General features: G+C 48.1%; 9 protein-coding genes across 9 annotated transcripts; 6 read left to right on the top strand and 3 right to left on the bottom strand.

Moving 5' to 3' along the window:
• Positions 1-291: 291 nt before the first annotated feature.
• Positions 292-1,322, top strand: N7469_008691 (DUF3632 domain-containing protein; the record flags this gene model as incomplete). The annotated part of the gene is made up of 3 exons (XM_056647609.1): positions 292-633; positions 752-815; positions 895-1,322. The coding sequence occupies 3 exons, from the start codon at positions 292-294 to the stop codon at positions 1,320-1,322; spliced, it is 834 nt and encodes a 277-aa protein (XP_056497374.1).
• Positions 1,323-1,687: 365 nt separating this feature from the next.
• Positions 1,688-2,542, top strand: N7469_008692 (uncharacterized protein; the record flags this gene model as incomplete). Its single annotated transcript, XM_056647610.1, has 1 exon — positions 1,688-2,542. The coding sequence occupies one exon, from the start codon at positions 1,688-1,690 to the stop codon at positions 2,540-2,542; it is 855 nt and encodes a 284-aa protein (XP_056497375.1).
• A 181-nt stretch (positions 2,543-2,723) lies between these two features.
• Positions 2,724-6,443, bottom strand: N7469_008693 (proteasome regulatory particle base subunit RPN2; the record flags this gene model as incomplete). The annotated part of the gene is made up of 5 exons (XM_056647611.1): positions 2,724-3,035; positions 3,102-5,342; positions 5,405-5,928; positions 6,001-6,170; positions 6,304-6,443. 5 exons carry the CDS (start codon positions 6,441-6,443, stop codon positions 2,724-2,726), a joined length of 3,387 nt encoding a protein of 1,128 aa, XP_056497376.1.
• A 526-nt stretch (positions 6,444-6,969) lies between these two features.
• N7469_008694 (uncharacterized protein) lies at positions 6,970-8,355 on the top strand (the record flags this gene model as incomplete). The annotated part of the gene is made up of 1 exon (XM_056647612.1): positions 6,970-8,355. The coding sequence occupies one exon, from the start codon at positions 6,970-6,972 to the stop codon at positions 8,353-8,355; it is 1,386 nt and encodes a 461-aa protein (XP_056497377.1).
• Positions 8,356-8,672: 317 nt separating this feature from the next.
• On the top strand, positions 8,673-9,741 carry N7469_008695 (uncharacterized protein; the record flags this gene model as incomplete). Its single annotated transcript, XM_056647613.1, has 2 exons — positions 8,673-8,920; positions 8,979-9,741. 2 exons carry the CDS (start codon positions 8,673-8,675, stop codon positions 9,739-9,741), a joined length of 1,011 nt encoding a protein of 336 aa, XP_056497378.1.
• A 697-nt stretch (positions 9,742-10,438) lies between these two features.
• N7469_008696 (putative Patatin family phospholipase) lies at positions 10,439-12,965 on the top strand (the record flags this gene model as incomplete). Its single annotated transcript, XM_056647614.1, has 3 exons — positions 10,439-10,708; positions 10,776-11,620; positions 11,693-12,965. 3 exons carry the CDS (start codon positions 10,439-10,441, stop codon positions 12,963-12,965), a joined length of 2,388 nt encoding a protein of 795 aa, XP_056497379.1.
• Positions 12,966-16,104: 3,139 nt separating this feature from the next.
• N7469_008697 (uncharacterized protein) lies at positions 16,105-16,680 on the top strand (the record flags this gene model as incomplete). Its single annotated transcript, XM_056647615.1, has 1 exon — positions 16,105-16,680. One exon carries the CDS (start codon positions 16,105-16,107, stop codon positions 16,678-16,680), a length of 576 nt encoding a protein of 191 aa, XP_056497380.1.
• A 1,767-nt stretch (positions 16,681-18,447) lies between these two features.
• On the bottom strand, positions 18,448-19,161 carry N7469_008698 (uncharacterized protein; the record flags this gene model as incomplete). Its single annotated transcript, XM_056647616.1, has 1 exon — positions 18,448-19,161. One exon carries the CDS (start codon positions 19,159-19,161, stop codon positions 18,448-18,450), a length of 714 nt encoding a protein of 237 aa, XP_056497381.1.
• Positions 19,162-20,938: 1,777 nt separating this feature from the next.
• Positions 20,939-22,687, bottom strand: N7469_008699 (uncharacterized protein; the record flags this gene model as incomplete). The annotated part of the gene is made up of 1 exon (XM_056647617.1): positions 20,939-22,687. One exon carries the CDS (start codon positions 22,685-22,687, stop codon positions 20,939-20,941), a length of 1,749 nt encoding a protein of 582 aa, XP_056497382.1.
• Between the last annotated feature and the right edge of the window lie 250 nt (positions 22,688-22,937).

Here is a 22,937-nt window from a genome sequence, read left to right on the forward strand (position 1 = left end):
GACCCCCCTTCCCTTCGCGCCGTACTGTTTCAAATACTTTGGTACGGTCTAAAATGAACTGTTCTTGATTGGGGGTACCGTTCATTTGAAGGTGGGGGGAGCCGCGCCGGCGCCTCTTGACAATCACGGCGCTAAAGAGAGGCTCCATAGCTGTATACTTGAAGTGCCTGAACTCTTCATCTGGAATGTTTGTTTCGTTCACGATTAACTTTCTTTTTTTGTTCTATCAATTTGATCTTTCGGTGCTCTATTCTTTCTTTAATTCGCTCTTTACTTTGTGTGGCTGTGACGATGGCGTTGCAGTTTCGAACTAGTGACCATGATCATAGTGATGTTTTCTTGATTTTGAGAGATTGGCTACAGGATGAATCTACGGTTTCGTCTGAGGATATTGCGGGCAATATCGATTCGTATCATGGAAAGGCCTTTGAGGAGGAGAAGCAGATTCCGAAAGAGGAGAAGGAAGATGTGGAGCTGGATCCTGATGGCTGTTATGGGCCATTGTGGGAGATCTGGATAGCTTTCATAGTGATTGTTGAACAGATTCCACATGATCATTCAGCTCAAAATAAGCTCGTCGATGTGATCAAGGGTTTGAAGATCTTAGCTGGTCGCAAAGTAGAGCTTGAAGGTGTATGTATCTTTATGGCCCATTCTCGTCAATTTTCAGCTTGAACGTGGAGGAGAAGGGTGTGGAGGAAACACAGATCATGAAGAACAATTATTAATACATACATTTCTCAAAAATTAGGCCGAGCTACAACTTTGGAAGGATCTTCCTATCTTTGACACATGTATACATGATTACTATCAACGTACGAACCATCCATGGCAAGCCATCGTTTTATCTTTTGTTGTTAAAATTACTTGAAAATGCTGACTATCTACCTTTAGCCCCGCTGAATACATCAAAGCCTGTACCACCCGACGAGACTCAGAAATGGCGGAATGTAACATCATTCGTGGCTCGATGCTGGCAAGCTGGTTTCTTCAACGCATCCCCTCAAGCCCTCTACTTATTTCGCGCTATACTTGAGCAGCCCGTGACAGATACTGCAGCTCTAGAGCAAGCACTTCCTATTATTTCCGAGTGGATACTGCACAGTGGAGCTGCACTGTATCAGAGCATTGATTCAGCGGGGAGACAGGAAGGAAGTCAAGAACAAAGTGCTAGCTCACTTTATACCGGACCAAATAAGCTTTGTGTTGAGAGATGGCAGTTCTGGAGAAGTCGCTTTGAAGAAATTGCAGGGCAGCTTCAAGGAATTAGTAAGAAGATAGCTTTGGATTGCGCATCGGAGATGGGGAGAATTTCTAATTAGGGTTATCTGCTTTGTTTTTGTATATTTTATTGGCTTTTGGCTCCATCTTCATGCATTCAGTGAATTTGTGGCGAGTTTCGAGCTGTATTTATAGCACTCTCTTTCATAAATGCAGACTCCGGAAACAATTATAAGGCCATATATCTTACTTTCTCATATATTCAGATTGCACAAAGTCTGCAAGTAAACCATATGACTAGACCGGTGTCTAGTAGATGAGGCTCAAAATAGGCTCCCGCCCCCACAGATCAACATTAAACTCATTCAGCCCAGCTTCTTTTCTCCATTTCAAGTCGTCAATCACAAAACCTCACAAACTAGTGTTCAGATCATATATTCTCTAACTTCTAAAGCAGAACGATAAAATGACATTCCCACGACCACATATCCACTCCCCAAAGACCCAACACACCCACACAATAATCTTCCTCCACGGCCGAGGCAGCAACGGCCCCGAATTCGCCTCAGACCTCTTCTCATCAACATCATCTACAAAAAAAACCCTCGCAGAGACATTCCCCTCTTATAAATGGGTATTCCCAACCTCACGCGATCGATGGAGCACAACTTTCCGAGAAGAACAATGTGCCTGGTTCGACGCGTATTCCCTCGACGACACGACTCAGGGTTCGGAGTCACAAGTTGAAGGACTTCGAGAGTCGGTATATTATACTCTTGATTTACTTGAGCAAGAGGCAGAATTATTAGATGGTCGATTTGAGAATATCTTATTGGGGGGAATAAGTCAGGGGATGGGTATTGCATTGTGGACGCTTTTCGGGGCTGCGGCTACGGGGAGGATTAGCAGGAGACTTGGTGGTGTACTGGGTTTATGCGGATGGTTGCCTTTTGCTGAGGAATTAGAGCAGGGATCATTGGGATTGGATGATGGGGGTTTTGCACTGTGCGAGATATTTCATGAGAAGATGAGTGTACCGGGGTTGAAGCATTGGAAGTCCAGTTGGCTACCAGTGCTGAAAAAGGGGGTGTTGACGACGCCGGTGTTTCTGGGCCATGGGACGGATGATGTGTGGGTTTCTAGACGGTTGGGAACGGAAGCGTGTCAGATGATGAGAAATTTTGTTAATCGGGTCGAGTGGTATGAGTTTGCGGGGGCAGAAGGGGATGGGCATTGGATTAAAGAGCCGGAGGGATTTGATCAAATTGTCCGATTTCTACGGAGTTCATCATCTACTTCGAGTGAGACTGTCGATGATTAACATTTAGACCTTGCCATTCGCAAGTGATATGGAAATTACAAACTACGAAGGATTCAGTATATCAATGCAGAAAAATGCTTCATATCACAAAGCGGCTCCCAATAGAATAGATCAGGACCGAGAACCCGAGGGTGGTCTAGTAATACATCCAGCGTCAAAAGGCTGATCGTGAAGAACACCTCTACTCTTCCTCCTCCGACTCGTACGCAAACTCATCTGGAAGTGGCGCATCCTCGACACCTTCATCATCCTCATCCACGGCGGTCAGGACACCGGCAGCAGCAGAAGCACCACCGAGACCAGACAAAGCGGCACGCGCATCTGCTCGTTGAGGAGTTTGCAAAGCTGCAGTTCCGATGGCGGCCTGTAAGCGGTCTTGGAGGGTCTCTGTGGGGTGAGCTGGTTGTCGAGTTTCCTTGCTGGCCTTGAGCTCGACGACTTCACGGGGTTCATCGGGTTGCTTGTCGAGAACAACCACGACACCACCAGTGGGCTGTGAATATGAGTTAGTGAAAAAGTTCTTACAATGAACATCTATTGAATGATGGTGATAACTTACCCGCTTGACTGGCTCGTACCGTGGATCGGGGAAGGTCAGGTACTTGAGCTGAGCAGGTAGTACTCGGGACATGTTGTCCAGCTCATAGCCCACCTTCTCTCGCTCCGCCTTCTTCTTCTGACCCTCACCAGCAGCCTTCTCTCCCTCCTTGCCTTCATCTCCCTCGGCCTTCGGGGCTTCATCAGTTTCCATCTTCTCTGGTGATTGCTCGGAGACCTTGGGAGTGGTGGGCGTTTGGTCGATGTCCATGCTCTCTCGTCGCGCTTGCTTCTCCCGTCTTTGAGCCCGACGCTTGGCCTGGGCTGTTGTGGAAAGCACCGCGGTCTTGACCTTCTCTGGTGTCTCCTCTGTCTTCACTTGTTGCTCGGGCGGGTAGTCGAACAGGCTAGGGCGTGTGTTGCTGTGGAACTTGAATTCCGGAACCTCCAGCTTCTGGTCTACACCAATCACAGATGTAGGCGCGAAACTGAGTGAGAGGAAGTGAGTGAGAGGGAACCAGTACCAGTATTGGACGAAGACGGCAGCACCAACGATTCCAGGCATGTTAAGGTTGCCAGTCTGGGTCTGCAAGCTGATGGTGCAGTTACGACCACCAGCATCGATGATACCCAGAGCGACAGCGCAACCGAACTTGGCCATGGCATCTTCGTGGCGGTCACCGATCATCTTCATCATAGCCTTGCGCAAGCTGGTGACTCGGGGGTTCATCGCCTCGTTTTGCTGGGCAAGGACCATGGCCAAGGCGATAAGAGCACCTTGGCGAACGAAGTCAGTAGAGTCCTTCAGCATAGGCTCTAGGAGATCGATGGCCTCATCTAGACCAGTTCCAGCGCAGGAGATACCAAGGGCCATGGCAGCACCATATCGGACGTGAGGGTTGTAAGATTCCGACAGCAACTCGACCATACGAGGAACACTCTGGTGCTTGCGGAACAAAATGAAACCCAAGCTGAGCACGGCAACGCGGCGAACATCATCGTTGACATCACTAACGGCAACGTGAAGCAACTTGCGGACAGCCTTGTTGCTGCCACTGCCACAATAGGCCAAAGCAATGGCCATGATACCACCGTAACGGAGAGTTGGGTCGGGGTCACCGAGAAGACCGTTGATCAGCTCATCGGCAGCCTCCTGACGGCCGTACATAATCAAAGCCATACCCATAGCCAGACCGCGCACGATCTTCTCGTGTTGTGTGTCGTGGGCATACTGAATCATGTCCTCCAGCGCCTTCATGTTACCAGTTCCCAGCATGACAAGACCCATGGCAAGACCAACAGCCTCACCGTTCAAGGCAGAGTCGGTGTAGAGGACATTGCGAAGGTCCTCATAGATACCCTCGTCACCAGTAGCCATACCGGCAACACCCAGACCCAAAGCACCACCGTGCTGGACAACTTCCTCAGTGGCCTTCTTGAAGTGATCCCGGATGAGATCGACAGCCATTCCACCGTGGTTGGCGTAAATCAGACCGAAGGCGTACAAAGAGCCACCTTGGCTGTAAACGGATCCGGATCCTCCGCCAACCCCAGCGATATGCTCTCGGGGGAGGTAAGGCTGGAGAAGCTTCTGGCCCTGGCTCAAGTTACCACGGTGGATGACACCCAGAGCAGCGGTGGCAGTAAATTTAGACCAGTTCACAGCCTTGCCGAGCCACTCCAGGTTGTCGCGGAAGAACTTGTCATGGGTGGTTCCAGCGTGCATGAAGGCGTTCGAGAGAGTAACGGCAGTATGGAAAATGGAATTGCGAGCTTCCAAGCTGTCTCGGATTTTATTCAAAATCGAAATGTCGGCCTTATTGTTTCGGTAGAGGAATTCCAGGTTGAGTTGAATGCTCTTCTTACCATCCAAGATAGCGAGGATACTCTTAAATGCGGTCACTGCATCGTCGGAGGCGTCACCCTTGCCACCCGAAGGCCGAGAAGAACTATCTTGGTCCTCGAGCAGGGCGTCGGACTCCTTAGGCTCTCCATCCTCGGTCTTATTCTCAGTCTCGTCTTCGGGAACGAGCTCAGAAATTTCTTGGCGGACTTTGGTGAGAAACTCCTGAGTGCTGTTATCGTAAAGGTCGAAGGAAATTTGATAGGCGACAGCCAGAGATCGTGCGTCGCCCTTCTCAACAAGTTGGCGAAGGATGACGGATGCCATCGAGTGTTCGTTAAGGTAGACAACGCATTTGGCGATCGAGAAGTAGTCAGGGTTGGGGATTTCGTTGAGCAGCTCAAGGATAAGTTTCAGGATCTAGGAACAAAACTACTTGTCAGCAAAAGTGAGCCAAATGAGCATCATTGGTGTACACGAACCTCATTGCGGAAAGCCCGCTCCTGGACAATTCCCATGCAGATATCCAGAACATATTCCATCAACTCCTCACTCCTGCGAGATTCGCCTTGCTGCTTCTTCTCGTCATGACTGGCGCGTAGAATAGCCATGCGAAGGACATCCAAGCTCTTGGCCTCAATAGCGATACCAATAACCTGGCGGTAGCGCTTTTGGCGGAAGCACTCCTCGAACAATCGCTCAATGACAGTTTGTAGTTGACCCTGGACACCACGCTTCAGAACCAGGGGTGTTTCCTCGTGCTGAACGCTGGTGTCATCGCCACCGGGGTGTGCCGCATCGATCCCAGGAACCTCTTGGCGTGAGAGAAGAGACTTGGAAGGCAAAGCGGATTTGGAGAATGGTGTAATAGGGGAGGTCAGGCTTGCGGATGTGCTGGTGGCGCCATCGCCGGACGCGGGAAATTGGTTGTTCAGATTGGCAGCTTGGTCACCAGCAGTCGGTCGCTGAGCGGCTGAGAGAGCAATGAAAGTATCGACGCATTTCGCTGTTCAGTCCACAAGATTAGTCGATTGCAATCACCAAACGCCATGGTTTGACGGGAAATACTTCAACTGACCGATAATTGTCTCCTCGTACTCGCCGCCGTTGTCAAGCTGAAACAGTTTTCCGGCGCCAAGGGCAAGGACCATACTCTCATTATATTCCTGTAGATGATAATATACCTTGGACGCAACCAAGGCTGCCAAGCCCCTTTCGGGGAATGATTCATCTTCGTAAAGTGCCTCACTAGATAGGACTGGGTCAGTCGTGCCCAATGTAGCAGGCGTGGAATAGGCGTGGAACAGTGGTCGGTAAGGACGCGCTGGCATCGACAAAAGATACCAGTACTGTAAACAGGGCAATGAGGAGTATAACTCACATCTCAGGAACAGCATTCACAACCTCTGTCCACAGCAGATCGATCTGAGAATCTAATGACTTCAAGGCGAAGACCTTAAGCTCTGGATCGGGCTCCGAAAGGAAGCCGACCAGACCGGCGGCCGAAACTAGTCCGACCATCTTTATTGTGATAGACGAAATACGTCAACGATGTTTATGAAACGCTGTCGAGCGAGATTGGAGATGATGTTTCGTTGATGTTGTTTGGTGACGAAGCAACGTCGACGGGAAGGAGCTTGGGGAATGAGAGAGCCCCGAGCAACAGCGCAAGTTGGTGATGGATTGTGGGGATAATAGATGCAGAGAAACCCCGGAGAAGCTGGAAGATCAGAAATAATACAGAGACAAATTAAGATAAGATGAGATGGGAGATGGACTGGGGGGGGGGAGGAGGAGGAATGGGGTAGCTGGAAGCAGACAGAAGCTTCGCAGGCGCGAGTCAACGTCAGGGAGCGGTGGTCACGTGAAGTGAGGTCAGCTGCAGCCGGCGAGTTTAAAAAGAGTCGACGATGCATCTTTGCGAGTAAACAAGTGACAGGTTAACTTTCAGGAACAAAGCAAGGGCGGCCACTGAAGTCTTTCGCCTGCATTTGGGTCGATTTTCTATTTATTTGACGATCATCACTCACCTTTAATTCTCTCTAAGATGTCCACTTTGATGCCCTTCCGAGATAAACGGTTACCGCCGGTGCCAGCAACAGCTTCGATATACCACAACAACCCCCTTCTTTACGTCGACCGTCAGACTAAACATATTCAGCGAAATCTGCAAGCTTTGGTAGATGCACAGAGTGAAGGTCTATTGTCTGGTCTAGCTCAACAACAAGAACATCCAGAGGATACTTCAGATGGGAGTTTCACCCCAACCTCCTCCTCTAGAGCTGGTCGATCTCGATCACCCTCTACTATACCAGCTAGACAACCTCAGCCTAAGAAAATCGGACTTAAAGCTGCTCGGCAAGGTATTTTCAAATCCATCTATGACCTTTTGAAGCTACGGGAAGAAGAACGGGAAATCTTATCCTCGCAGACGGATGAGAGAGACCATGCTTTAAACGAAATCCAGGGATTCACTTCAAGAAGAAGTGGCCTAGAGGAATCCATATCCAATATTCATAATAGCCAAGACAGCCAACGAGCTAAACACCTTCAAGAAGAAGCTCAAACCCTTGAGACTGACATTCATCAACTGGAAACCAGGTTATATGAAATGAAAGCTCGCCATAGATGTATCGTTGGTCAAATTTCACACATCGAGAATTCAGTCGAGGCTAAACTATCTTCTTACAACCAATCTCTTTCCCTCCTTCAGAAAGATATCCAGGCTTATCTCCGTGATCCTCCCGTGCCACCGCTCTCGCAACGCAATAAGGACCAAACCACGTTCTACACTCTGAACCCCAAACGTCGGACCCTCGAAATGGCCCAGGAACTTTGGAAATCAGAGCAAGAAAGCCTTCGAGGGAGACAGGGGGAGGTAGACGCGGAGATTGTGGCTTTAGAAGAGGGAGGTGGAGTTTGGAAACAAGCCATCGCTGACATATCTGGGTTTGAGAAATCCCTCAGAGCTAGTATGCGACGGTACATGCAACTGGACACACAAGCCACCCATCCCAACGGTGATGAACACGCGATGAAGTCAAAAGGGGAGCTTGCTGCCGGAGTGGCACATGATTTGGATACGGTCACTCAAGCGCTGGAGGCTCACCTGGAACTCGCGGAAAGAAAAGACTGGAAATTACTTGTTTGTTGCCTATCAGCCGAGTTGGAGGCTCTTCGATCAGCGCGTGAATTACTTCTCCCCGCATTTGGTCTGTCTGTCCCTGTGCAGCAGAACGATTCTTCGCCTTCTCCAAGTACAGAACGCCCCTGTAAGGCTGTAGATACGCAAGGGGAGGCGTCGGATTACGAGAATGATGACTTGGAGCCACCGGCTGATCTACTCAAAGACGGCGATGTCCATAATACGGATACCGCATCGCGATATGAAGATGATGAGCCTGATCCAGCCTGGTTGATGCCAGGGTCTTGATGGCTGACGGTGTTCAATACTATATAGATCTAGTAATGAGATGTCCACTGCCAGGTGGTTCGATTTTGAATCACCTCAAAATATTATGGATAATACTTAGATAGTATCTACCAGTCAAGTCCATTCATGAGGATATTAATGATTACAATGCTTCTCCATGTAAATACTGTGTTATTTCATTTCTGGCTGCTTTGGTGGATCTGCCCGCCTCCCCCCAGCAACAACCACCTTCACTTCTTCAACACTTCAACAATGGTATATCAACACGAACGGATTTGAAAATAATCCTCTGAGAATTACTACGTCAAGTTTTTATGATGGATCTACCTCCTCCCAACTTTTCTTTTTCCCTTCCGTCTTTAAACGATGGTCTTCATCTGGAATGTCGAGTCTATCTACCAACTGAGCTCCAAAATATACAAACCGCAACATTATGGAATCCCCGAGGTGCTATCGTTGCTCATCCCTACGCCCGACTCGGCGGCTGCTACGATGACCCTGTCGTGAGCTTTATCGGTGGCGAGCTTCTGCAGACAGGTTATTTAGTGGGGACCTTCAATTTCCGGTGCAGCAGCACTTTTCCTATATCTGACCTCATGGATGACCGCTAATGTCGATCACAGTGGCGCGGGGGCTTCGGAGGGACAGACCAGCTGGACCGCAAAATCCGAATTAGAAGATTATGTCGCATTCTACGGATTTATGCTGCAATATCTGCAAAGGTTAAGACATGCTTTTGCCAAAAATCAGCTTCACGAGAGCGAGACTCCGGATGGCGACAGTAACGACGGGATCCGGCTCATCCTCGGAGGATATTCATTTGGGTCATTGATTGCCTCGCACGCACCAGATGTTGAAGTCCTACAAGATATATTTCGCTCCAGGACGAAATCACCATCTACAAAATCAATCGGTGAAATCGGCAACGTCGCAAGAAAGATCGCCACGGCATCGACACGGCATCTTGGACCGGCGAATCCAGATCAATTCGTACAAGAAACGGCAGCTGACGACTCCGATTCCGACTTTCAACCCCGCGCTTCGCCATCTGTCTCCATCGCTTATCTCCTTGTGTCACCTCTGCTCCCACCCGTGAGTCACTTTCTGACCTGCTTCTCCACCCTCTCCCTCAACGTGGGGACCGGGAAGAGAATTCAGGTCCGACCGGACCACCAGCTGAGCACGCACAGTACCCTTGCACTCTATGGTGACCAGGATATCTTCACCTCAGCCCCAAAATTACAACGGTGGTCAGCCGAGCTGGGCCGCGTGCCGCAGAGTCGATTTCAAGGCTGTGAGATTGGCGGCGCGGGGCATTTTTGGCGTGAGGATGGAGTGGAGACTCGAGTGAGGAATCATTTAAGGGAATGGCTTCATCGGATTTAATACAGCTCCGGTGAGGTAGACCTGGATATCACATATTCATATGGGAATGGTGTCTATATTTTGTGCCACGTTTGCCCTACGGGAAAGTCTTGCAGTTTATTAACCTTTACGACCCCTGTGCGACCAACGTACCCGGATATATGTATAATATTATAAATTTGTACCTGGTGAAGTCATTTCAGCGTGCAAGAAAATGTGCGATGACAATTCCACACATTCTCACATGCAGCCGCATGTGAAGATCGATCTCGACAGGGTTGGCTTGTCCAGATGATCGTGGAAGAAGAGTGGACTCTGCAGGGTGATAACATCGAGTCATAATTATGCATTATATCGTAGACATCTATTCTACTGCTTATAATATCACACTTCGTACCCATAAATATTTACATTTACATTTATATACATAGTATAATCAATTACCCCGGATTACTCGAATCTCACTAAATCCCGTCGGGCCGGGGAAATGCGCTAAATTGGGTCCTCGTGACGGCCTGACCGACTTTCCCTTCTTCTTTCTTTCTTTCTTTCTTTCTCAAACATTCAAGAATCTACAACTGTCTACGAATTTGAGTACAATTAGTTTAAAGTCTCGAGTACTCTGTTTTCTCAACTCTTGTGAACTCCATTCAAGTGGATCGTAAATCAAGATCCTGCAAGTGGGCCACACACCCCGGCTGGATGGCTTGCTCCCTCGATGCACAGGCCTGCTATGACGGTGTTGGGCGACTCCACAATAGTCCATTCGCAATGCCATCAACAAGACGACCACAGCACCGCGACTGCACCGCGTCGTTCATTGCGAAAGGCCATCTCCATTCCAGCAGTCTCATCGTTAGTCCAAGACTCGTGGAATTGGGCAGGTGAGACCTTCAATACGTATCGCGATGGCCTCTCCGTGGAACAGCGGAAACAGCGCGAGGAACAGGAAACCCGCAAACAACTTCTTTATTTGAGGATGAAAAATGTAAGAATCTGCATGCGCACACGTACCCTAGCAATGAATATCGTGGTCAGAAGCTAACGCGTCTTAGGCGGTCACATACGAAGAATGGAGCGAATGCGCCAGCGAACTCGACGTGTTAGAGAATAACAAGGCCTGGAAATACACCGTGGAATGTTCGGAGTATAATCCGCGGTTGGTGCATGAGAGATTACGACAGATGGAAGAGGCGCGTATCAGTTGCGACGTGAGTCGTATGCTGTTCCTCGTTCGGACCGCGCTCAGTCGTGATCTCGGCAAAATGAGCAATGCTTCTCTATACAGACACTCGCATATCGGGACGAAAGACCTAATCGATCGGTATATCACCGCCGCCTTAGATACGATTACGACTTTGGTAGATCTCTCGGTTCATGATCGGTGCGACGGGCTAGAGCTAAAGTACATTCTGGACCAGCTCCTAGCGGCACGACAGGCGTTTGGTCGAAGTGCGCTTCTCTTCTCTGGAGGTGCCACCTTTGGTATGAACCATATTGGTGTTCTGAAAGCACTGTATGAGACTGGGCTTATTCCTCGTATTATATCGGGTGCCTCGGCGGGGAGTATTGTATGTGCTGTCTTTTGTACACGCAAGGACGATGAACTGCCGGGCTTGCTGGACACGTATGCGCATGGGAATTTTGCTGTTTTCAACGAGCATGGTCAAGAGGAAAATATCTTCCAGAAGACGGCAAGGTTTTTGAAATTTGGCTCTTTCCTGGATATTTCACACCTAGCCAATACCATGCGGAACTGGCTTGGTGATATTACTTTCCAAGAGGCGTATAATCGGACAAGACGGATTTTGAATATCTGTGTTTCCAGCGCTGATATATATGAGCTTCCGAGGTTGTTGAACTATATCTCAGCGCCCAATGTGTTAATTTGGTCTGCCGTGTAAGTTGCCTCTGACCAGTCCCTGCTATTGGGAAATGATCTTGAAATCCAATGCTAATTATCGAAATGCAGTGCTGTCTCTTGCTCCGTACCACTTGTGTTCAGGCCTTTCACACTGATGGCAAAAGATCCATTGACCGGTGAAGCAGTTCCTTGGAATGATCTTCATAAGCAGTATATCGATGGCTCCGTTGACGGCGACCTCCCAATGACACGTCTGTCCGAGATGTTTAACGTCAACCACTTCATCGTCTCACAGGTCAATCCTCACGTGGTACCATTCCTACCGAAGGAGGACGGCCCAGTCAGCGTAGCCGAGCAAGCTTCATCTTTTGTTCCTCGATGGTTGAATACTATGACACACCTCGCCAAGGACGAGATGCTTCATCGGATGACTGTTCTCTCCGAGCTAGGGGTATTTCCAAACTCAATGACCAAGTTCGCCTCGATCATGAATCAGAAATACAGTGGTGACATCAACATCTATCCCGAGCTCATCTCATCCAACTTTCCTCGAATTTTAGAAAATCCGACGACTGAATTCATGGAGCAGGCCTGCTTGAGCGGAGAAAGGGCAACATGGCCCCGGCTAAGTCGTATCCGCAATGCATGCGCCATCGAGCTTGCATTAGATAGAGCCATCCAGCAGATGCGGGCCCGTGTGGCTTTCAGCCCAGGGCAAGTCAATTTGAGATTGCAGGAATCAACCCGCCACTCTACCGAGCTCTCTCTAGAGAACGGAAGTGCGGGAAGAGGACAATTTCGCAGCAGGAGACGCGGCTCACACGGTCATGAGTTAGAAAGAAGGCTATCGCGACGACTATCTCATAGCGATCCGTCACAAGAACTAAGAAAGGCACAAAGCACAGTGTCACTTGAAAGCCCACCTTTCAACGTATCAAATACGGCGTCGAATGATCCAATGTCCGTGCGAACGCGACCAAGAGCCCACCAGCGTCGATCAACAACCTCCTTAAGCAAAGGATTCTTCGCGACTGGATCTGCTAGCGACGAGGAAGGAGTGGAGGAGCCGACAGATGACGAGCGACGAGGATTGCCCTTCGCAGTCGGCCCCCTGCCGCCTAAACACAGAGCTTCCTACGATACATCTTACTACGGCGATGACGGCCCACGAAGTCCAGTTCGATCCCGGCGATCATCATTTTCTTCGGGCAGGTCGCAAAGATCCGGACCAGGCCGACGAGGTTCTCCAAAACAAGTCTTTGCACCATCACCTCGTGAGATTTCCATGGCTTTGTCTCCGTCATCGCGCCACCTGCTTAGCATGACACCGAGTATTCACCATGGCTCCCCTGACTCTCTCACGCGTAAGCCGTGGCAATGATACAAAGAGGAATGGGCAAAAGTCCATAGATTAACACCCATCCATCCCGCATGTCAATCCATAATCTGACATGCATATCTTGAACAGACGCCAGTCCGAAGGATGCAATACAGAGTTCATTCTAAACATGACCATCCCGCGTCGTGTCCAGAAAACACGTTGAACGCGACTAGAACGCCAAATACTAGCGCCTGCACCTTCTTTTGTACCCCCCTTTACCTTTCGGGACTCTTTTCTCTATCTAGACAAGTCTAAAGCTACGGAGTACTGTTGTCCCATTTAGGGCTGCTTTCCTTTTGTTTTGCTTTAAGGAAGATAGACCCCCCCATTGGCTCTAGCCATCATCTATGAGTGAGACGTGGCGGTCTCATGAAATATTTATATCGGAGACATGCCGTGGCGTATGGATTGTAAATACTTGGTTTGAAGGGAAAATATTTTACGCTCTGTTCTGCTTTTTATTCTGATTCTACATAACTACATAATAGTACGGGCGTACTATAGCATGAAGCAAGTTCAAATACAGATCGACAGCAACTTCTACTTAACAACAGGAGGAATTCATGGATGAATTCCGCCTTTCGCGCTCTTCAAGCTCTAATGACTAAACCTTTCGTGTCCGTCAGGAGTTACCATTAGTTGGTACTAAGTAGTGTACAGTATTACTTGAAATTGAACTTCTACAATTCCGGGTGTCATAGAAATGCCATCATCGACATTCATGTATTGTCTTCGGGATTATTACCGATTCCGTCTTGAATACTTCCCCTTCAAGTAAATGACTGAATTACATGAACTCCTGAAGACTAACGCGATTAACAGCTAATAGACGTACCATGAGGGCTCCTTGATTTTCCATTCCAGACGCTGCCTATCCATAGAAGTACTACTCATATGCTTCAGAAAGACTATACTAGTAAATAGGATGTAGGGGCTCAGAAACATAGTACTAGATAGTACGTATTATAGTAATTATGTCTGGTTCGCAGTCTGGTATGATTTCTTGACCATACTCCAAATCCGTGATCTACTGCTACTCCGTAGCCAAGAAGTAAGACACGGCGAAGAGCGGCCTGACAACAGTGACAGTACCACACGCGACTAGACGTTTTTCCAGACGGGGTTATATTGTGAGCAGCCAACGAGAATTCACATGTGGAGGTCGGCAAACCACGAAGGGGAATCATCGGCGGCGATGGGGTTTCTGAATTGCTGCACGAGACAGTCCAATTTGACTTCATACTTGGACCCCAAAATGATATACAAAAATACAGACACGTTCAACCCCCAATTCATCTTATTAGTTAATCTACTTGATTCACATGAAGCTGCCTCGACTCAGTCATTTGATCCTGCATATATTTCAGCGAAGGATTTCACAGAACTTCTTCAGCGCAACTCAGGAGATGGCGATCCTTAAGTCATGGCTCCACATATGCCACTAAAGACCTGCCTGGTGGAGTCTGGATTGTTAGGGCCCGCCGCGAATTTTGCCCGTTTAGTTGCCAGGCTGACGACGCGCGGTGGAATCAGGCGAAAGTTTGATACAAATTCGCGACATCCATAATCCAGACTCATCTGCTGTACCCTTTGAACTACCGTACGGGTCAAGACATGAAAAAAGAGGGCCTGGAACTCGATCGCAATGAATGATGAAACGATACAACCCCCCTTAAGCCCTTGCCACATGTTTCATAGCTGTCAAATCCTTGACGGATCTTCGAAGGATGAGTTTTGAAGTTGTGATTGAATTTTGCAGCGTTTTTCATCATGCTTTCGGCGTACCCCGTTGCCGTGGGGATGGACAAGCTGGATTCCCCCATACACCAAGTTCTTTCCCAGTATGAACAAAGAAGCCGATTTACCAAGATTCAATTAAGTCAGAGTTCATTTCCAGCCCTGAAATGAAGCGCAAAATACAACCGAAGTGGTCCATCTGCCGATCACCAAGGAACTATTGGCTACAACATTATCAATCAGCGGGATTCGCCTGCCGCGCGCAACTTTCAAGTCCACTTTGTCTGCTGGCAATCCCCACAATTTTCCTGCCTTGATACATGGACGGTATCAGCTAGTGTGGCGAGTGTGGAATTCGTGATGGAAGGATTCCAGGCGCCTCCAGCGGCCAGTGTACTGCGTAAGAGGAAGAAATAGAGTTCTGATCATCCTGGTCATGGCTGCAGGGATCTTGATATCCAGATGGATCATCTTTACCTTTCGCTTTTTGAAGTTTCCAAATTATCAGCTCGGAATTACCGACATTTTTGGTTCTAGACTTGTACAAATCAATGAGGCAAATCAGAATTGCTTACTAGATCGAGATTAAGCTCGCCGGCGCATTTCCTACTCTCGGCCGGACCTGTCCATCTTAGATACTTGGAAAAGGATCCATTTCTGGCAGGTTTCTTGAATATCTGCGAGATTCTACCCTGATGCGGTCAGACCACCCCGGCATTTGGATATACATGGAACATGATCGCCAGTCTACTCCGTGTTCCGTATACGAATGGACTGCCCATTCAAGCAGTCTAAGCGAATGTCGATACTTGCTCTGTTCTCACTGGTGCGGCTCGAGCCCCGTTCAATGGTTCCCAAGCCATCTATGGAGTAATTAGAGGTTGGTACAGGATGTGCAAGAAAATGGACCAGGCTGGGTTGCCGAGTCCCTGTCGGTCCCTGGTACCTGACAGGACCCTCAGGTGCATGGGTCCGCTATCCTTTTAGCCGCTGTAGCTTATCACTGGCCAAGCATGTTAAGGACTTTCCCCTTATGGGTCACTCCTGTTCCAACGATCGACATACAGCCCTCCATCTCTCCATACACATCTGGGCGGCCCAGCCTCCATGGAGGTAAGTTATTGCGCTCATTGCCCGATCACGGAGTCTCCATCAGGTTGAGGACCCAGCTGCCTAAATGGACCCGCGGCTCGCATTGAGTGATTGCCCCGGAGATGCGTAGCTTTATAAAGGATACCATAGTTCCGCCGCGCCGTCCATCATAGAATAAAGTGTTCATCGTTTTCCTGCTTTTCATCATACTTCAGCTTATATCTCGATAGCAAGTGTGATAACAAATACGCTTCCGCTCTTTTATATCTCAATCTTTATATACAAGTCAACAACAAACACCACAACCACAATGAAGTACACCGGTGTCGCCGCTATGGGTTTGATGGGCTGTGCCCTCGCCCTGCCTCAGGGTCCTCCCCCTCCTCCTCAGGCCTCTGGCTCCATCCTGCCTATTCCATCTGAGCTGCCTACTCCCTCGGGCTTCCCAACTCCTTCTGGATTCCCCAGCTCCTCTATTTCCTCTGGACTCCCCACCGGCCTTCCCTTTGAGAAGCGCCAGTTCGGCGTGCCCCCCTTCGGCGTGCCCTCCGGCTTCCCGACTAGCTTCCCGACTCCCTCGGGACCTCCTTCCTCCGGCTTCCCGACTAGCTTCCCGACTCCTTCTGGCCCTCCTCCTTCCGGCAGCTTGGAGGCTCGTCAGTTCGGTTTCCCTACTGGATTCCCCTCCAGCTTCCCTAGCTTCTCCATCCCCACCGGTATCCCCACCAGTCTTCCCTTCAAGAAGCGTCAGTTCGAAGAGCCCACCGGCTTCCCTACCCCTTCGGGCCCCATCCCTACTGGAACTCCCTCTGGAACTCCCTCTGGAACGCCCTCTGGAGCTCCCACCGGTTTCCCCGGTTTCCCTTTCCCTCCTGCCCGCGCTTAAACAGCTAACAGTCTTTGAAGACTGTGCACGTCGAGCTAGGATTGTGAAATGAACGCGGGAACTGCAGCTTAACGTGTTTTTGTGATATACCTAGACGTTACCGATGTACGGTGTTCGAAGTTTGATTTGATAGTGATTTCATCGAATTAGATTGATATGTTTTTTTTTTTATTTTTTTGTCATTTATTTTTCATGTACGACATATGGGCCACGGGTATAGATGGATTGGACGTTTTGAAATGCTCAATGACAGCCGCCAGTATACGCAGGCCTCATTGTTTTTGCTGACTTATCTTTTGCTAAGACAATACATTCGTTTGATTCCGATATCTTTGTGGTTTCGCATACTTTCGAGAAATTTAAAGTAGACTTCCATTCTTCAGAAAGGAACGTTAGTAAACTATGCAAGTTGGGCCAATCGGCTTCTGAACCAGAAAGAAGTACAACGATCGCAAACGCTCTAACAGATAACCTCATGGAATTAAATGGACTGGCTGGAAGTTGTCCTTGATTGAAGCAATCAAATAACGTCATTTGTGAGATTCAAAAAATAGAACGATATCGAACAATCCACAGCGGACCGATGGAAACGTCATTCTGTTTTGGAACATTTCTCAAAATTGGGCTCTTGGGGATGGGACGTGCTTTATAGATCACGGTTTCGGACCTAAACCTTATGCTAATGCAAGTATTTCGCAATCCAGGTCATATCTTCCAAGATATCGTGTCGAGGTTGGCTCAAAGTATGGGTCGTGTTAGATCGGGGTTATCTCCTTGTAAGGTTAGGGTGTTAGACGCCCTTTTTTTTATTTACCGTCGTCTTCACCTCGATCTGTTTTATATATATATGCATAATACAAGAAGTTCGGCTGCTATTCTTGCAGCCCGCTTGCGAAGGGCAAAAGACAAAAGCCGCATGTATTCTGACTACCAAACAATCTTATCAAAGTTCCAGAATTGGCCAGTTGGTTATTGGAAATTGGTGATGCCCCATGCGGCCATTTTGCCAGAAACACTAAGGCGGTCTTCCCAATGTTTGATCACGAATTTATACAATTAGATAGATAGATGAAGACTATTCCATGTCATTTTAGAGGTCCCTTCGCAGAATGAAGTTGAACACAAAGTATGGGATACTAGGACTCGGATCATTTCAAAGTGCTGGAATCGAAGGAACATTCAGATTGTGGTGATCTAGCCACCCGTGATACTAGATTAAGAACGACCTAATCTCTTTTTATAGATAGAGAAAGATATTTCTAATTAGGAGCGTAAGATTTGGGGGAACTTGAACAATTTAATTGCTATTTTATGGTATGGTATAACAAGCATCAGTACTCCGTGGGGCTCAGCATTATGGGCAATTTCTTACCATCCCCGAGTCGTTTGCGTCCTTTTTAACTCATCCTGTACAAATGAGATCTAGCATCATTCAAGCTTTGCCGCTCCCCAGTCGCTTGTCAAACTCTTTTTTGGCCGCCTGAAGCCTCTTGATGCGAAGAGCTAGATCATTCCTGCCCTTCTCCTTCTGCTTTCCGAAATAAATCGAAGGAATATGGGGATATTCTGAAAGCTCACACCCAGCATCTTTAAAAAGTTTCCACATATGAGTGCAAGACGCCGAATGGAAAGTCGGTATGTTTTTATCGGTAGGTTTCCAGCTGCCTGGAAATCCACATGAGGTTCATCGATGCGAACATATCAAAAACTTTGCTGGGATGTGATAGGTCCAGTGTGGGTTTTCATCGATTTTCCTTCCGTCACAATTCACCCTTGGACATTGTATTTCAATTTCTCTGGGAAGATCACCAAGTTCCGTATGTGATCGAATGTGAAAAATTTATGCCAAGGGGCCCTTTCCGCCAGGCTGCTTGGTTCGGCTCTTTTGATGAGATCAGACCGAATCGCGCGCATATACTTAAGTCCATTATCGAGAGGCACAAGGTCGACTCGACTATTCCCACGGCCAGGGTGCCCGCAGGAGGAATAAATCGTCCATAGGACGTAAATTTCGGGATTGTAACGGGAGTAATACGCGAATACATCGTCCAAGACCTCTCGCTTACAGCCAGAGCATTTCCGAGGCACCACACTGTTGGGTCCTACCCCGAGGACAAGCAAATCGTCAACACTTGACTTTCGTGGGCGAGAAAACTTTATTCCATAAAGGACCGAGACAGCGAAGACCAGTTGAACAATACCAAGATTTTTGGGATTGCTCTTACCCTGGAGGAGGTAATAAGCAACTTCTAACTGCTCGCGCGTATGGATTAGCCGTCCCTGCGTCTTGAGACCAGGTTGCTTCGAGAGAAATGTAGCTAGTACTGGCGGAAGCTCCTCCCGGGAGTAAAGATTGACCAGACGAGACGCTTGGAGAGCTGTCACAGTATTCCGAAGGAACTCTTCATAACAGCAATTGGTAAGTTGAATATCAAATGCGAATTCCTTGTAGACGGAAGTCATGTACTCTCGCATCTCCATCTAGAACCCATGTACTGATTTAGAACGTATTTTACGCTGAATATATTGTTTAGCAACCGACCAGTGTGACAATGACGATTTGAGTGATGATACTTGGGCCCGATCTTCAACCTCAGTTCTATTCCCAGATACATCCCCAGGGGAAGAACTATCTTGATCAAGAGCTTTTAGAACGCCTGACTGAATCATAACTTTTGAAATTGCCTCTTCTTCTTCCTTCGTGAAGCGAAGTATCGACGAGTTCAGATCAAAGTAGTGGTGTCCCTGAAATGTAGTTTCCAGTTCTATCAGGGCTTGAAATTTTTGGGAGTCTCTTTGAGACTTGGCACATTTCGTCAAGGAAAGACTTTGAAAGAGCAGCGGACTCTCTTGGTAGAATTTCGGTGGAATCAGGAGTCCACCTAAAAGGGCTGCTACTTTCAATGAGATATCTTGCCTCGCTCCGACGGAATCTCGAAATGGTTGGATCGACTTATCCTGGTTTTTGACCCTGAAAAAAAACTGTGGATGGTGGACAAACATAATAAAGCGCGATAGGTGTTTCTGGTCCTCGCTGAGTTCTAGGCCTAACTGGACGCCATCATATTCACCCCAAAGGGGTAGAATCACAAGCCGATGTTTCAAGAGCCGCTCCATTCGCGCCCTCACTTTAGAGCCCCAGCAGATCTCAACTACCGCCTGCATATGATTGCGCAAACCAGTGAGAAACATCTCATGGATCTGACAAAGATCGGCTGGGTTGACATTATCGACTGTTTCGCTGTCATCTCGCCGAGCAAAATGATCAAAAATTAAGCAATTTTTGGAAGAAAAGCCAGCCCTGTTGATTTGTAAAATTGAAGGATTCGACCCATCATCTGTAGTATCTCGGCGGGGATCATAGCAATTGAAGGTAGGGTTAAACAGGTGACATGCTACAGCAGAAGTCAACGAGCCACTTGGTCGAACCAGAAATGCAGAGTCGCGCCTCACCCCCCTAGCAGCCCACCAGTCGTCTTCGCATCTCCGAAATCTTTCAAATTCCTTATCCATATCCCAAACAGGTGTGCTTCCTAAACCTTGAGTCCGTAAGGCTCGAGTCAACAGGTTTATATTGTCAACGCTTTACTCACCTCGATGTTTCTTTCCGAACTGTTGGATCATTGGCCAAAACTTGGCCAATGTGCTTTGAGTGTCGCTAGACTCCGTGCGGGGCGATTCAGTAGGATCATCAAGCCACAGATTACCATAGAACTGAAACATCTCTGAAGCGTCAGAAAGTATACTTTGGAAGTGAGGAATGACGCTGCGAAGCAGGGAAGCTGCAGAACTGCGGTAGTCCGAAAACTATCGTGAATAGCTGTGCGTGTCGAAAAACCTCGGTGAAATATCAGAGAGATAGATAGTTGAATATGCTGGAAAGCCGGATGGCGAGAGGCGAGGATGGCTACTAGTGACCTAGACGTACCGGGTGCCTAGTGAATCCCAGGGTCAGAATCACCCGTAGACTTGACGCCTGCTGCCACGGAGTTATGGTAATTAAACCCCACTCCAAATAGGTAGACCTCCCGCGCTGTTCTATCGCTTTTGAACTTGGAAATTTTGTGGCAGCTGCTGCCCAATGGGTCTCTCATTTCAGTACATACGTGAATCACTGGTTGTAGAAGCAAGAAACCCTTCTGGAAACAGTGATTTTGATATAGGTTTCCAATCGACGTATTTTTTTTTTTTGCCCTGCTATCGAGGTATGGCAAAATTTATACTGCCTCCTGGCTGTAATCACTGTTTCGAGTAAGCGTCATGCTAGGATACTCTCTAGTTCCGGCATCGGATCATGCAGCAGAGGGTCATCCCTGTATGTTATGATACCATCTGGCCTCACGAGGATAGCACAATCCTCATCCGTAGATTTCAACTTCTTCCAGGCACCATCCACATCTTCCCAGCCGCCCTTTCCATCGATCAGTTCGAGTTGGTAAGGTACACGAAAATCCTTAAGACACTCCCACTCTACAGGGGAATCCGCCAAAAGCAAGAAATGCTGCGACTGGAGTAAATCTCGACTAGAGATAGTGACATTATTCCGCCGCAGCCAAAAATGAGGCAGATGGTGTCCCGGGATGGTAGAAGGATGGTAATGAATGATGTCAAATTCACCATCCGGTCCAATCTGACCATCATGATTATTTTCATCCCCTTCCTTCTTGATATCAATGGAAGGATAAAACCATCCCATTTCAGTTCCCAACGCACAAAATTCACCATCTAGAGTTTTCTGGGCTCGTTTCACATCACGGTGTTTCTGAGCATACTCGGGATGTGATTTATTGAAAAATGCGTCCATAGCTAGTTGATTCTGCGCACTCGACTGCTCTGGCGATACACCAATCGCTCGATCCATTGCATCTCCATGACTTCGCAGGTTGAAGAGACTTGAATAAGCAACACGCTTAGCGATTGGACGTCTCTCTTCTTCATAAGAGTCAAGAATTGAGCTATTATCTTGAAAAGTCCCTCGCAGAGTAAAAGCAAGCTTCCAAATCAGATTGAAAGCATCCTGCACTCCAGTATTCATGCCCAAGGCGCCCCAAGGTGGTATTCGATGAGCTGCATCACCGACCAAAAACGCTCTTCCACCTTTACTGCGAAATTTCTCAGTGACAATGCTCCCGACATACCAATGACTCACGCTACGGAGGTCAATTTGGAGGTCAGGTAAATCAAGCGTTTTTCGGATGCGACTGATCATAGCATCTGTATCGAATCTTTGAGGGTCATCTGGTAGCATTGCACAGCCAAAATACCATTCCTCGGTACTGGGATTCGACGGGAAAGGTCCGAGAGGATACAGGTAACCGGACTTGATACTACCTCCGAGGGAAGGATTGATAAACCAGCTGATAAAAGCATTGGGATTTGGGTGAATTTTCGAAAGAGGGGCATGGAAATGGGCCGATACCATGTCGAATATGTCTTTTTCACCTTCCCACGCGATTCCGAGTTGATCGGCCATCATGCGGCCGCCATCAGATCCGAGAACGTATTCTGCTTCCCAGTCTTCATGTGTACCATCTTCGTTTCGAACAGTGACAATCACTTTTTCTGAATGTTCAGCAACGGTGAGAACTTCAGTGGAATGTTTCAAACCATTTGGGTTAAGTTCTCTTGCCCGATTGAGTAGAATCGGCTCGAGACGAATCTGGGGGAGAATTCTGTATGAGCAAGGACTAGCCTCCTCATATCGAGCTCTATACTCGCCCCCTCCCCATGCATTACGACAGTAAATCTGCTGTCCGTGAGACCCTAGACTCGTGTACCACGCCGTGTGACTAACAGTCTCCGGGGGTGCGCTTTGGCGCAGGACTTCATCTTCCACGCCGATGTGACGGAATATTTCCATTGTTCTCTGGTTCAACCCACATGCTTTTGGATGTATTGACGTTCCTGGGTGGCGCTCAAAAAGCACATGGGGAATTTCCTGGAGTGAAAGAAGAATTGAGGAGACTAGACCTACAGGACCACCGCCGACGATGATTACTGGGGGCATGCTGGCGTGGTCAGTATCAACCCTGGCTGGGACAACAATATCTTGGCTAAAATCAAATCATGGATTTTGGGGAAAAAACTGAATAAATCGAGGCAAAATCTTGTCATTCTAACTGCCCCCTCCTTTCTCAATCCCCTCCATCTCCACCTTCTACTACTGTACTAATTCCTGCTAAGATGTGGGATAATAGCCCCGCCTTGGACTGCCAAGATTTGTTGGACAGAATCATCCAGATAACCCTCTGCGTTAA

Source organism: Penicillium citrinum, assembly GCF_028827155.1.
Source record: "Penicillium citrinum strain IBT 23319 chromosome Unknown utg000008l:1.0-2707905.0:1.0-2709502.0, whole genome shotgun sequence".
NCBI classification, from domain to species: Eukaryota; Fungi; Ascomycota; class Eurotiomycetes; order Eurotiales; family Aspergillaceae; genus Penicillium; species Penicillium citrinum.